We start from the raw sequence: 15,552 nt of genomic DNA, 5'->3' as shown, positions 1-15,552 counted from the left end.
TAAGTTTCTATTGCTTAAGCCACTCAGTTTATGGGATTTTGTTATGGAACCCTTAGGAAATGACTACAGATGACTGTTTTCTTAAATATATATATATTTATACCAGTGTGCAGATGGGTGGATAAAGGAAAAAACAAAAAAAAAAAATTTTTTTTTTTTTGAGGTAGAGTCTCACTCTGTCACCCAGGCTGGAGTGCAGTGGCATGATCTCGGCTCACCGCAACCTCTGTCTCTGGGGCTCAAGCGATCCTCTCACCTTAGCCTCCTGAATAGCTGAGGTGTGCACCACCATGCCCAGCTAATTTTTGCATTTTTTGTAGAGATGGGGTTCTACCCCATGTTGCCCAGGTTAGTCTTGAATTCCTGAGCTCAAGGGATCCACCTGCTTTGGCCTCCCAAAGTGTTGGGATTACAGGCGTGAGCCACCACACCTGGCCAGAAAAGAAATTTAATACTTGAATATGATTTTTTTAAATTAAATACTATAAAAGGATATAAAGAGAAAAGACTCTCTTCCTCCCTTCTACCATCCACCTCAAGGGACCTTACTATGATTATTTGTTACACAGACACATAGCCTGCTCCCTTACAAGTGAAAACATCTGTATACTCTTTATTTTTTCCCACAATTTAAAACTGTCAACTAAAGACTTAGGTGATCTTTTAATAAAAGCACATATAGATCTATCTCATTTTTAACAATTGTATAATAAGCCTTTGACAAGTCTAAGATATTTTAATGAAATAATTATGTTTTATCACTCACCAGAATGTCAATAATATACAAATAGAAATAAAATATCAATAATATAATAATAGAAATAAAATATCAATAATATTAATAAAACCAGTTCTGGAGAGTAAGTTCATTCACCCAACTGGACACTATTATTGTTTACTCTGAGATACACATAGCTTGCTCAGGACAAGTGTACAAACAATATTTGTTTCCTAAAAAGGATTTGTTTTATAAAAGAAAACAGAAATGCTGGTAGTATGACTCCTTCAATTTACTCATATTTTAACTCTGTTTTTTTACACTTCTTTAGTACATCTGAAGGAGATAAGCTTGGAGTCAAATATTGAAAATTTGGAGACTGTGTGCACTAAAAAATAGTAGGACTCCACAGTAGATGGTTTGAAAAAAACATAGCCTTAGAATATTTGTGTCATTATTTACAGAAAAGTAAGTAGTTTAGGACTCCCCTGATTGTCTTAGTCCATTTGGACTACTATAACAAAATACCATAGACTAAGTGCCATAAAAACAACAGAAATTTATTTCTTATAGTTCTGGAGGCTGGGAAGTCCAAGAACAAGGCAGATTTGAGGGCCTGCTTTCTGGTTCCTAGATGACCATCTTCTTGCTGTGTCCTCACATGCAGAAGAGATGAGGGATCTCATTCAGGTCTCTCTTTTGTAAGAGCATTAATCTCAAACACAAAGGCTCCACTCTCATGACCTAATCACTTCCCAAAAGCTCCACCTACCAACACCTTCACCTTCAGGGTCAGAATTTCAATATATATATTTTGGGGGGGATACATTCAGTCCACAGCACTGGCTAAGAAGTCCAGATTTTGTATTTATTTTAAAATCAAGATTATTAAATCGCACCTGTATCTTTTTAGAGCTAAATAATTTTAGCCCAATTGTGAAACTAAATTGCTCAACTAAGCAGATTTAAAAAAAGAGATAACATTCAAAACAAACATGGTTTATGGTAATTTAAGTTGTCCTGTCTCTTGTTCTAATGTGAAGGTAGGTAAAACAACTGGCTGAAAAAAAAAAAAAAAAAAAAAAACTGGCTGAGTTAAGAAGGCAAAATAACAGACGCCTTCAAGAAACCAGATGCTCCTTTCAAAGACATTACACAGACACTTACATATCCCATACGTCATCTGCTCACTGTATCTCTCCAAGTCAAGCTGAATGCTTTTGTGAAAAAACTCCAATTTAGCTTTCAGTTGTTGTGATGCTGAGATCAAAGTGTTCTTCATTTTTGTTAAATTAGCATTATATCTAAGAAGACTTAACCTAAACCACAGCAAGAAAAAAAAGAAAAAGAAAAAAGATATTATCAGCATTCAGAAACATTGAACAAAAATGTAAAAACATAAACTGCCACAAGGCCAAAGCCTAAGTTTCTATTACCAATCTATGAGAAATAACTGATCTCTAGAATCTGATATCTAAAGACTTCCTGCCTATAATATTCTGTGATAAACAATCTTTTTATACTAGGACCATATGGGAATTATTACCCTCAAGCCATTACAATAGAATGGTCTCAGTCCATTAGTAAGAATTCTACAAGTTTATCAGAACATTACACTTCAAATTGGCCCAGTATGTTACTATTACATGAAATATTGATTAGTGAAAACTGGTAAGATTAATTCTTGAGTATATGATGCACATTGCATTGTGCTTATAAACAACAGAATCCGCTTACATTGCTGCCCTTTGTCCCTGAAAGAGCCTGCTATAGTCTTCTTTTAGTCCAGACACATAGTGCACTGCTTCAGCCCACACTTTACGCAGCTGTATAATTGGAAGCTGTATTTTGCTGTCCTGTACTATATACAAGAAGATGAGAAAAAGGGCAAGGGAGTTAGTTACTTTTGAGGATTTTAGAGTTGATTTATCATTCTCTGTGATTTCCTGTCCACACAAACAGGATTCCCATAGATGCTAGAAACTGATGCTAAAAGAACCACTTGTTTCCATTTAACTCAGTTCAATATACATTTACAGATCACCTGCAATACTTGAGCCCTGCTCCAGATACAAGGGGGAAAAAAATGAATGACACAATCACTACACTCACAGAGCATGAGATTATTCCTGTGTCTGTCTTTTTTGCTTGCTTTTCTGCAACCTGGAATACTCTTTTTCTCTCTGCTAATCCAAATTGTTTCTTTCAAGTTCTAAATCAAGTCCCATCTCCTCTGAGTATTTCCTACCTCTGAATAATAAATTTCATATCCTGGACCAACAATCCAGGTTTAAGAATACACACAAGAGCCAGGTGTGATGGCTCACACCTGTAATCCCAGCACTTTGGGAGGCCAAGGCGGGCAGATCCCTTGAGGTCAGGAGTTCAAGACCAGCCTGGCCAACATGGCGAAACTCTGTCTCTACTGAAAATGCAAAAATTAGCTGGGCGTGGTGGTGTGCGCCTATAATCCCAGCTACTCGGGAGGCTGAGACAGGAGAATCGCTTGTACCCGGGAGGTGGAGGTTGCAGTGAGCCAAGATTGTGCCATTGCACTCCAGCCTGGGCGACAAGAGTGAAACTCCATCTCAAAAAAAACAGACAAATTTCAGCAGAGGGACATCTTACAAAATACTTGACTAGTATTCCTCAGAACTGTCAAGGTCATCAAAAACAAGGACTATTTGAAGTCTGAGAAAATGTCACAGCAAAGAGGAGCTAAAGAGACATGACAACTAAATGTAATGTGTTCTAAGATGAGATCTTAGAACAGAAAAAGGATATTAGGTAAAAATGAAGGAAATGTGAATAAAGTATGGGCTTCAATTAATAATATATGGGTTCATTAAATGTAACAAATATATCATACTAATGTAAAATAGATTTTTTTAACTTTTTAATATTTTTAAATATTTTATGTTTTTTATTTATTTTTTTGAGAAAGGGTCTCATTCTGTTGCCCAGGCTGAAGTGCAGTGGTGTGACATTGGCTCATTGCAACCTCCACCTCCCAGGTAAAATGTTAACAATAGGAAAAACTACATGCGTGAATAAGGGGAGTTATATAAGAACTCCGTACCATCTGCCCAATTTTTTGGCAAATCTAAAACCATTCTTAAAAAAAAAAAAAGTCCATTAGTAAAATAATAATAATAAAGTCTGGGGCAAGGGGAGTTGACTGAAAAGAGACATGAAGGAACTTTCTGAGGTGAAGGAAATGTTCTATATCATGACTGTGGTGTGGATTACACAAGTATCTAAATTTGTCAAAAGTTATCAAACTATATGATCTGTGAATTTCACTCTATGTAAACTGCCTCAATTTAAAAGAAAAATTCAAAAGAAAACTAATAAAAAAGACTTAAAAAAAAGTAAGATAACATATATTTTAGCCGTTCTGCTCAATTTTGTTCTTGATTTTACAATTTTGTGCTTTATTTTATTTGGACAGACATACAGTGATCAAACACTTGTTCAAAAGAAAAGAATAATTTTCACAGGATAAATCAGAACATTTGAACATCAAGCAGTAGTCACAGGAAAAATGAAATAAATACTTGAACATGCTTAGACTATGAAGAGACAATTAAAAAGTAGGTTCAACTAATAGTGAAGTTTCATTTTCCTGTGAGAGCCCTATCCTCAAGAAAGTAAATCTTCTCTTAAATGAATGATCTCATGGAGATTTAACATCTACCTTTTCACTTTCCAAACTATATAAATCCATTTTTCAGAATTCTTATATAACTCCATATAGAAACTTCAAGTATGAGATACAGAACACAACACCAAAAGTCCATTTCTACTAATCATACTGAGAGTCAAAGTTATATTAATTCATGTTTAAAGCTCAGCCACTAAATGGACTGGACTTACCAATATAATTTACACAATCAGATAAACTTCTGGAAGCAAATGGCCCTTCATATACAGTTTTACTTTTGTCAAACAAATAAACCATATAGCTATCACAGCCTCTCTGAAAAAGAAACAAACAATTAAAATCCTGTTCAAGGATCTTTGAAAATCCTAGGTTTTCTAAATACTTGTGCACTAGATTTCCTACTTTGAAATGCAAATGAACAAAATCAATGTGTATTAGCATATCTCTTACAGATAACAGAATCCGAACTTTTGCTGAGGAAAAAGACCCAAACTTTTGTATGGGCTACAGTGAACAATCACCAAAACCCAAAGAACAAACGCAAAAAGATATACACAGTGAAAAAACTAATCAGTAATCAAAACGAATGAAGTACTGATACATGCTACAACATGCATGGACTTCAAAAATATAAGGCAAGTAAAAAAAGTCAGACACAAGACTATATATTACATAATTCCATTTATATGGAATGTTCAGAAAAGGCAAACTTGTGGAGATAAAAAATAGATTCCTGGTTGCCTGGGGTGGACAGCATGGAGATTAACAGTTAATGGACTGTTAATGGAAATGTTTTTAAGCTGATTTATGGTGACAGCTGCAAAATTTGGTAAATTTACTTTTAAAAAAAATCACTGTAATTGAGCATCAAGTCAGTGACGAGTTACTAAAAAAGAAATTAAAAATCACTATATTGTATACCTTAAATGGGAACTAACATGATAATATGCCTCAATAAAGTCATAAAAAGAAAAATGGGGAAAAAAGTCATGACCACAGTCATATTTTACCACCCATTTATCCTTTGGCAGGACCTATGAGACTGCTGTTCTCACAGTAGTTTCAGAGTACTGGGCTTCAAATACAAAAAGAAATTTTTTTTTTGAGACAGGGTCTTGCTCTGTCACCCATGCTGGAGTGCAGCGGCATAATCATGGCTCATTGCAGCCTCAACCTCCCTGGACTCAAGTGATTCTCCCACCTCAGCCTCCCAAGTAGCTAGCACTACAGGGGTGCACCACCAAACTCCGCTAATTTTTGTAGTTTTTGTAGAGACAGGGCTTCAACATGTTGCTCAGGCAGGTCTCGAACTCTTGAACTCAAGCAATCCACCCACCTTGGGTTCCCAAAGTCCTGGGATTACAGGCATGGGCCACTGCACCAAGCCAAGAAGGAATATTAATTGGGAGTGTGGCAGGCCAGGTCTTACTAATGCAGGCCTAAATAACAACTGTTTCAGCACTGACTGAGTGGTGAAGTTAAATATTAAAAGCTGAAAGAGTGGCCGGGTGCAGTGGCTCACGCCTGTAATCCCAGCACTTTAGGAAGCCGAGGCAGGCAGATCGCCTGAGGTCAGTCAGGAGTGGCGAAACCTCGTCTCTACTACAGATACAAAAAATTAGCTAGGCATGGTGGTGGGCGCCTATAATCCCAGCTACTTGGAAGGCCGTGGCAGGGAGAATCACTTGAACCCAGGAGATGGAGGTTGCAGTGAGCTGAGATTGTGCCATTGCACTTCAGCCTGGGCAACAGAGCAAGACTGTCAAAAAAAAAAAAAAACTGGAAGAACCAGTGCCCTTACACAAAGGCTGAAATGTAGCCAAATCCTACCAAGAGTTCTGCCCAGGCCTTTCCTGGGCCTAAAAGCAAAATAACGAAGGAATTCTTAACAGGACCCGTTCAGAATTAAGTAAGTTTTATTAGGGGTCTGAAGAAACTCCAGGCCTCCACAAACAAGTTTATTGAGGGTCTGAAGGAACTCCTTAAACCTCTGTGATTTAATAGGAGACAAGATAAGGGTAATCACCCCAGCACCTGGACCCATTTAGAGTAAGTAAATTTACTGAGGCTCCAGAGGAATGTCTTCAAGACTCAGACCTTAGTTACAGATTAAAAGAAGTTAATCACTTATGTCTTTAGATGAATGCAAACTTACACGTAGACATATAGCTTAGAAGATATATAAACTATGGAAAATCTTTGTAATTTTGAGTTGGTCTGGCGATCATTTCCAGGCCTTCTACCTGTAACTGGTTACAGAAATAAAAACTCCCATCTCTCCCAGTTCATCTGCATCTCGTTATTGGACCGCAAGAGTAAGCAGCCTGACCCTCAGTTTGGTCTGGGAACAGGAGCAGAAAACTGGCACCAAAGAAAAAGTCTTGCAAAGTTCAAAACAACAAATATTTCATTTCTATCCTGTTCACCTTGCAAAGCAATGATAAGAGTTGAGAGTAGGACAAAACCAAAACAAAATGTGCGGCCCCCCAAGGAATTCCAAGTATGCATAAAAATTGCAGGGCATGCAATCCCTCTAGATTTCACATACTCTAGGGATATTATAATTAATTTTCTTACAACTCCATCTAGAACACATTGAGAGGCTGGTTTCCGAGGATCCAGAGAAATTCCTGTCTCTGAAAGAAGTTCTTGAGAACCAGTATTTATTCCAGTTTCACGCTCAATACGAGACTGTAGTGAATGAAGACTTTCATCAGGTGGTAACAGAAAAGAAATTATCTTTGCAGAAGTCATATTTAGGATGTGTACTATCTGTATAAATAAGAAAAAAAGGTAGTTATTGATCATTTGTTACATAAAAGATTCGCTGCCAGATACTAAAAGGTGAATATGGACAAAAGGCATTATTTCTACATTAAACAAGGCTCACTCATTCTCCAAAGTGAGATCTCCTTTTATAATTATAAAATGACATTCTGAAACTGAACAATTTCCTTTTCTACAATAGATGTTTGTTCCAACAATAAAATTTCAAAGTTATAGGGATGCACAAAATTAAGAAAAATCCCAATTTGAAAGAACAAGTTATTTATTTTGAAAAAAACATTATCATAGACCGAAAAGGAAACATTCCAATTCATGAAGTGCCTAACACAAGACAACCACAGGCATAAACTACTTTCACATAACATCCCCAATAATTAGATCTTTTAATCTCCATTTTAAACAGAGAAAGAAACCAGAGTTCTATGTTAAATAACTTGTTAGGGATCACACAGCTAATAACTGGTAGAGCTTGAATCTTAACTCTTTTTGTGTCTGGCTACTTCATGCTGCCTTAAGAAATCATCTGACAGAAGAACTACGTCTTTCTTTAACCAGGAAAAAGCATTGTTATGCGTGGTGAGTTACCTTTTTATAAGACAACCTAATCCCAGAGCAGCAACCTGCCTAAGGGCCCCAAATCAAGTAAAAGAACAGTTTTATTACTCTCACCTAAAGCCCCAGTAAAAGTAGCCTGATACAGGCCAAGTGAGTGTGAGGCTGAGTCAGGTGGGGCTCTGTCCCTACCTGTCAGCGCAGGCAGCCACAGAGTTGGACTTCAGTCTTTTGAAAAGAACATGATTTTAAATTCTCTTCCTTCCAGTATCCTTAGAAAAGCCATACGAAATTAATGCCTACATTTCTCCATGCCTTACATTGACTAGTATATGCAAATAATTAAAATTCGCTCTGCTGAAAATCCTTACTACAAAGGTAAAGCATTAATCCAAGGCCACTATTATTTTTTTCCCTTTAAAACACAAATCTGAATTGATGTTTTCAAAGAAACAAAACTACAGACAAGGCCGGGCGCGGTGGCTCACGCTTGTAATCCCAGCACTTTGGGAGGCCGAGGCGGGTGGATCACGAGGTCAGGAGATCGAGACCACGGTGAAACCCCGTCTCTACTAAAAATACAAAAAAATTAGCCGGGCGTGGTGGCGGGCGCCTGTAGTCCCAGCTACTCGGAGAGGCTGAGGCAGGAGAATGGCGGGAACCCGGGAGGCGGAGCTTGCAGTGAGCCGAGATTGCGCCACTGCACTCCAGCCTGGGCGACAGAGCAAGACTCCGTCTCAAAAAAACAAAACAATACAAAACAAAAAAAAACTACAGACAACAGTACAATAAGCCCCCCCCAACCCTGTGAATGCCTCACCTAGTTTCAACCATCATTTACATACAGCCTATCTTGTTTCATCTGTCATAGCCCCCTCTCCTGATTTATTGCTTTATCTTTTACATATTTTATTTTGTGACAATTCTTTTGACATATAAAAATGTTATAAGGAAGACATTTATGCAGCCAAAAAACACATGAAGAAATGCTCATCATCACTGGCCATCAGAGAAATGCAAATCAAAACCACAGTGAGATACCATCTCACACCAGTTAGAATGGCCATCATTAAAAAATCAGGAAACAACAGGTGCTGGAGAGGATGTGGAGAAATAGGAACACTTTTACACTGTTGGTGGGACTGTAAACTAGTTCAACCATTGTGGAAGTCAGTGTGGCGATTCCTCAGGGATCTAGAACTAGAAATACCATTTGACCCAGCCATCCCATTACTGGGTATATACCCAAAGGACTATAAATTATGCTGCTATAAAGACACATGCACACGTATGTTTATTGCGGCACTATTCACAATAGCAAAGAGTTGGAACCAACCCAAATGTCCAACAACGATAGACTGGATTAAGAAAATGTGGCACATATACACCATGGAATACTATGCAGCCATAAAAAATGATGAGTTCGTGTCCTTTGTAGGGACATGGATGAAACTGGAAAACATCATTCTCAGTAAACTATCGCAAGGACAAAAAACCAAACACCGCATGTTCTCTCTCATAGGTGGGAATTGAACAATGAGAAACATCAAATCCAGGGATTTGTGGGGTGGGAGGGGGAGGGACAGATTAGAGTACACCTGATGTAATAGATTAATGGGTGCAGAATCACATGGACATGGATACATATGTAACAAACCTGACATTGTGACATGTACCCTAAAACCTAAAGTATAATTAAAAAAAAAAAAAAAAACCCCAAAAAAAAAAAAAAAAAAAAATTAGCCGGGGTGGTGGAGGGGCCTGTAGTCCAGTATCGAGGGTGAGGCAGAGAATGGGTGAACCGGGGGGTTCAGTGAGCGTGGCCATGATCCAGCCTGGGGGACAGGGAGATCCGTCTCAACCTAGATGACGGGTTGATAGGTACAGCAAACCACCATGGCACATGTATACCTATGTAACAAGCCTGCATGTTCTGCACATGTATCTCAGAACTTAAAGTAAAATTAAAAAAAAAAAAAAAGTTATATATTTGAGTTATACAACTTGATGTTTTGATATACATTGTGAAATTATCACATTTCAGCTAATTAATGTATCTGTCACCTCTTCATAGTTGTCATTTTTGTACCTTTTTTTTCTTTTGCTGCCATAATTTTTGGACCTTTTGATCAACATCTCTACATACACCCCCCCACCCCCGTCCGTGCAGCCCCTGGCAACTATGATGCTACCGTCTGCTTCTATTAACTATTATAGATTCCACATGTAAGTGAGATCATGCAGTATTTCTCTTTCTGTGTCTTGCTTATTTTACTTAGCATGTCCTCCAGGTTCATCCACATTGTCCTAAATGGCAGAATTTCCTTCTTTTTCTTAAGGTTGAATACTATTCCACTGTGTATATATACCACTTTTTCCCTATCCATTCATCTGTCAAAGGACATTTAGGCTATTTCCAGATCTTGACTATTGTGAATAATGCTGCAATGAACATGGGAGTGCAAATATCTCTTCACAAGCCTGCTTTAAAATCCTTTGGATATATACCGAGAAATGAGATTGTTGAATCTTACAGTTCTATTTTTTTTTTCTCTTGAGACAGAGTCTTGCTGTGTCACGCAGGCTGATGACAGCAGGCTGATGTGCAGTGGCATGATCTCAGCTCACTACAACTTCCACCTCCTGGGTTCAAGCAATTATCCTGCCTCAGCCTACAGAATAGCTGGGATTACAGATGTGCACCACCATGCCCAGCTAATTTTTGTAATTTTAGTTGAGACGGGGTTTCTGCATGTTGCCCAGTCTGGTCTCGAACTCCTGGCCTCATGTGATCCACCTGTCTCAACCTCCCAAAGTGCTGGGATTACAGGTGTGAGCCACCATGCCCGGCCAGTAGTTTTATTTTTAATTTTGAGGAACCTTTGTACTGTTTCCCACAATAGCTGTAATAATTCACATTCCCACCAACAGTGTACAAGGGATTTCTTTTCTCCCACATCCTCACTAACACTTATCTTTTTTTTTTTGGATAATAGCCATCCCAACAGGTGGGGGGTGATATCTTAGTGTGGTTTTGATTTGCATCGCCCTGATGCTAAGAGTTGTTGAGCACCTTTTCATATGTTTGTTGGCCATCTGAATTTCTTCTTTTGAAAAGCGTCTAATTCAGTTCCTTTGCACATTTTTAAATTGGGTTATTTACATTTTTGGTATTGAGTTGCGTGAGTCTTATAAATTTAGGATATTAATTTCTTTTTTTTTTTTTTTTTTGAGACGGAGTCTCGCTCTGTCGCCCAGGCTGGAGTGCAGTGGCGCAATCTCGGCTCACTGCAAGCTCCGCCTCCCGGGTTCACGCCATTCTCCTGCCTCAGCCTCTCCGAGTAGCTGGGACTACAGGCGCCCGCCACCACACCCGGCTAATTTTTTGTATTTTTAGTAGAGACAGGGTTTCACCGTGGTCTCGATCTCCTGACCTCGTGATCCGCCCGCCTCAGCCTCCCAAAGTGCTGGGATTACAAGCGTGAGCCACCGCGCCCGGCCCTAGGATATTAATTTCTTATTGGATGTATGGTATGCAAATATCTTTTCCCAATCCATGGGTTGCATTTTCATTTTGTTGATTATTTCCTTTACTGTACACTTTTTAGTTTGAAGGCCCACTATTATTTCTACTTACAAATCCTAACACAGATGCCCAAATAAATGGTGCTACAGAAATACTAAACTGAGGCTGGGCGTGGTGGCTCACGCCTGTAATCCCAGCACTTTGGGATTACGAGACAGGTAGATCACTAAAGGTCAGGAGTTCAAGACCAGCCTGGCCAACATGGTGAAACTTTGTCTCTACTAAAAATACAAAAATTAGCTGGGCTTGGTGGCACAATGCCTATAATCCCAGCTACTCGGAAGGCTGAGGCAGGAGAATCGCCTGAACCTGGGAGATCAAGGCTGCAGTGAGCCCAGATTGCGCCACTACACTCCAGAAAGAAAAAAGAAAGGGATACTGAATATTCCCAACAAAAAGAAATTATGTTTTAGATGATGGATATGCTAATTACCCTAATCTGATCACTACACAGTATATATATTGAAACATCACTATTTACCCCATTAATATGTACAATTATTTGTCAATTTAAAAAATTAGGCCAGGCACGGTGGCTCACACCTATAATCCTAGCCCTTTGGGAGGCCCAGACAGGTAGATTACTTGAGGACAGGAGTTTGAGACCATCCTGGCCAACATGGCGAAACCCTGTCTCTACTAAAAACACACAAAAAATTAGTCAGCCATGATGGAGCACACCTGTAATTCCAACTATGTGGGAGGCTGAGGCACGAGAGAATCACTTGAGTCTGGGAGGTGAAAGCTGTAGTGAGCGGAGACTGCACCATGGTACTCTAGCCTGGGTGATAGAACAAGACTCTATCTCAAAAAAAAAAAAAAAAAAAACTTAAAAGCATATTAACAATTTTGTTTGTTTGTTTTTGAGACAGAGTCTCTGTCACCCAGGCTGGAGTGCAGTGGTGCAATCTCCGCTCAATGCAGCCTCCACCTCCCAGGTTCAAGCAACTCTCCTGCCTCAGCCTCTCGAGTAGTTGGGACTACAGGCATGCACCACCATCCCTGGCTAATTTTTGTATTTTTAGTAGTGATGGGGTTTCACCATGTTGGCCAGGCTGGTCTCGAACTCCAGACCTCAAGTGATCCGCCTGCCTCCACCTCCCAAAGTGCTGGGATTACAGGCATGAGACACTACACCTGTATTAGCAAAATTATAAAAAAGAAATACCAAACTGTTTTTATAACCTGAAGCTTATCCTTTTCATGTGAATTCCGAATGTCATAACACGACTGCCAGTATTTCTCTTATTAAGAGACTTTTCTTTAATATAAATCTTTATGTTTAAAAGGGGAGTAGGGAAATCTTCAAAACTGATACGGATTTGCAATACAATTATACTACCTGAGACTTTCCATGCCTTCCCAATTTAGGCAGATTTCACACTATGACAGCTGCCACTTACAGCAATAGCAGAAAATCCTATAATGGACATCTACTTTTACACAGGATATTAGGGTATGTCATCATGTCATCCCACTACCAAAGCTCCAGGCCAGAAGGAAGCAAAAGAAAGAAGAAGAAATACAACCTAAATTTATCTTTTTGCTCACTATAATATTTAATGAGTACCTACTATTGGTAGGTACATACTATTGGTACATACTATTAAGTGTGTTGTGGTGGTAGTAGTGGGTATACAAACTGAGTACCTTATGATCCTTGCCCTCCATACAGTTATAGTCAAACAGAAGATATTAAGATATACTAAGAGAACTAAAGTACCAGGCAAAATGTGATAGGTGTTATAATCAGCGTAAAGTATCATACACTTGGCAGTAGGAAGCGGGCACTTCATAAAGGAGGCACTACTTGAGCTAAACTTTGAAATGAAAGAAAGACTGAAATGGGAAAAGACTGAAAAAAGAGTTCCTTTAGGCAGAAAACAAGGTGAGCAGAAGCAGAAAAGTAGAAAGGGATGGGTATAATCAGAGAATACAATTAATCCAGTTCAAATGTACCTAAAATGATGGCCTCTCAGGGCATTAGTAAGAGATAAGTCCGGGAGTGTAAGTTGATATGAAACCAAGATAGGTTTTGAGTACCAATGAAAGGGTCTGGACTTTATTCAATAGTGAAAGAGAACTATGCAAGCCTTTCTAAATTGAGAACCTGGCAAGCTCAAAATTGTTAAGATATTCAAAAGATAAATTTGATAAAATAATTGGATATATCGATTGAAGAGAAAGGAAGAGTCAACACAGCCAAAGTTTCCCACCTGGGTAACTGGAGAGGTGACAGTGCAAATAAGAAGCATAGGAAATCTATAGAGGCAGATTTAATGGGGCCGGGTGCGGTGGCTCACGCCTGTAATCCCAGCACTTTGGAAGGCCGAGGTGGGCAGATCACCTGAGGTCAGGGTGTCAAGACCAGCCTGGCCAATATGGTGAAACCCCATCTCTACTAAAAATATAAAAATTAGCCAGACATGGTGGCAGGCATCTGTAATCCCAGCTACTCGGGAGCCTGAGGCACAAGAATCACTTGAACCCAGGAGGTGTAGGATGCAGTGAGTTGAGATCGTGAGACAGAGTGAGGCTCCATCTCAAAAACAAAAAAAAAAGAAGTAGATTTAATGGATAGAACAAATATGTTCAGTTTTTAATAAATTAAGTTGTAAGTGCCAGTGGAACAGCCAGGTAGTTATATAATTATAAAGCAGTTATAAGTCCTTGGCAGAAAAGTCACAGCTACAGAGATAAATAACTTTAGGAGTTAGCCATATGTAGTTTATAGGTAAAGCTATACAGTTGAAGAGACTGCCTAATAAAAGAAAGGAAATGTAATGGAAAAAGAGAGAACCAAGAAGAGACTCGGAATATAGTTACATTTAGGGGCATGAAAGAGGAGGCAAAAAAAAAAAAAAAAAAAAAATTAAATGCTACTGTTTCATCATTATTTTTAATGGTAGGTTCAGTACACTTTTTTCAACTCTTCTACATATCTAAAGATTTTCATAATAAACAGTTGAAAAATATGCATACAATCAGACTTGCTGTTTTTTCAAAAGGGAAATAGTTCAGTAACTGTTTTGTTGCTTCCTTTTTTAAGTGAAAATCAAACAGACATCATTCCTTTCTTGTACAATATATATAAACATTTTAGGAAAATATCCTACAGTAACACCAAGCTGTTTTGCAGTTCATGCTTCTGTACTTTTGCTCATGACGCTCTGCTGCCTATAAATCTCTCCACCCTCACCCTTTCTCTAAAAACTCTCATTCTTCAAAATTCAGTCCTATTATCATGTCTAACAAGCATCCTTGAAGCTTCTCGAACTACTATAACTAGTACCTTATACATACCTTATTCTGCATAACCTCATAATAATATTGATGCTTTGAGGAAGATATTATTGTCCTTGAGATAGACATTTGCTCAGGTTCACAGATAGGTAAATAGTGGTGCTGCAAACTGAATTAAAGTCTGTAAACTATAAACTCCATAATGTGGACTATAACAAGAGGCCCCAGGCCCTGTAACAAGAGGCTCACAGATGTCCTTCAAAGCAGAAATGATGCTATGATTCCTATGACAAGTATGAAACAAATGCGAGATGTGGTTCATTCACAACCGAAATGTTTCAGAGGCAACATAGAACTAAAGCCCTGCTTTCCCAACACACTGAGGGATAATTTATTCTTTGGCACAGTAGAAGGAAACCAAATCAAGAAGAAGCCAGGTATCTTTTCAGTGTTAGCCAAGAATGACATCCACATGGCCTCAAGTTTCTATTTAATAAAGTATGCCAAGGTCGGGCACGGTGGCCCACATCTGTAATCTCAGCACTTTGGTGGCCCATATCTGTAATCTCAGATTTATAGGCAGCAGAGCATCAGGAGCAAAAGTACAGAAGCATGAACTGCAAAACAGCTTGGTGTTACTGTAGGACATTTTCCTAAAATGTTTATATATATTGTACAAGAAAGGAATGACGTCTGTTTGATTTTCACTTAAAAAAAGGAAGCAACAAAACAGTTACTGGAATATTTCCCTTTTGAAAAAACAGCTTAGCAAGTCTGATTGTATGCATATTTTCCAACTGTTTATTATGAAAATCTTTAGATATGTAGAAGAGTTGAAAAAAGTGTACTGAACCTACCTACGACTTTTGGGAAGTCGAGGTAGGAGGATTACTTGAGGCCAGGAGTTCAAAACCAGCCTGGTCAACACAGTGAGACCCCATTTCTACCAAAAATTTAAAAATTAGGCAGGAGAGGTGGCGCACACCTATAGTTCCATTTACT

The 15,552-nt window shown here is 38.6% G+C and overlaps 1 protein-coding gene across 4 annotated transcripts in view; it reads right to left on the bottom strand.

Annotated features, from left to right (window-relative positions):
* CHUK (component of inhibitor of nuclear factor kappa B kinase complex) overlaps window positions 1-15,552 on the bottom strand; it is a 48,947-nt gene that overhangs the window by 20,379 nt on the left and 13,016 nt on the right. For all 4 annotated transcript variants that reach the window (XR_004252785.2, XR_009212726.1, XM_032180420.2 and 1 more), the window contains exons 10-13: window positions 6,960-7,154; window positions 4,595-4,697; window positions 2,456-2,579; window positions 1,886-2,037 (exon numbers count right to left, since the gene is read on the bottom strand). Coding sequence is in view for 2 of the 4 variants with exons in the window: in XM_032180420.2 (XP_032036311.1) it covers window positions 1,886-2,037; window positions 2,456-2,579; window positions 4,595-4,697; window positions 6,960-7,154 (574 nt within the window). In the remaining 2 variants the exon portion in view is untranslated. The remainder of the gene's footprint in view (window positions 1-1,885; window positions 2,038-2,455; window positions 2,580-4,594; window positions 4,698-6,959; window positions 7,155-15,552) is intronic.

The sequence above is a fragment of the Hylobates moloch genome, unplaced genomic scaffold (genome assembly GCF_009828535.3).
Source record: "Hylobates moloch isolate HMO894 unplaced genomic scaffold, HMol_V3 SCAFFOLD_3, whole genome shotgun sequence".
NCBI classification, from domain to species: Eukaryota; Metazoa; Chordata; class Mammalia; order Primates; family Hylobatidae; genus Hylobates; species Hylobates moloch.
This window is presented reverse-complemented; position numbering and strand designations above follow the sequence as displayed.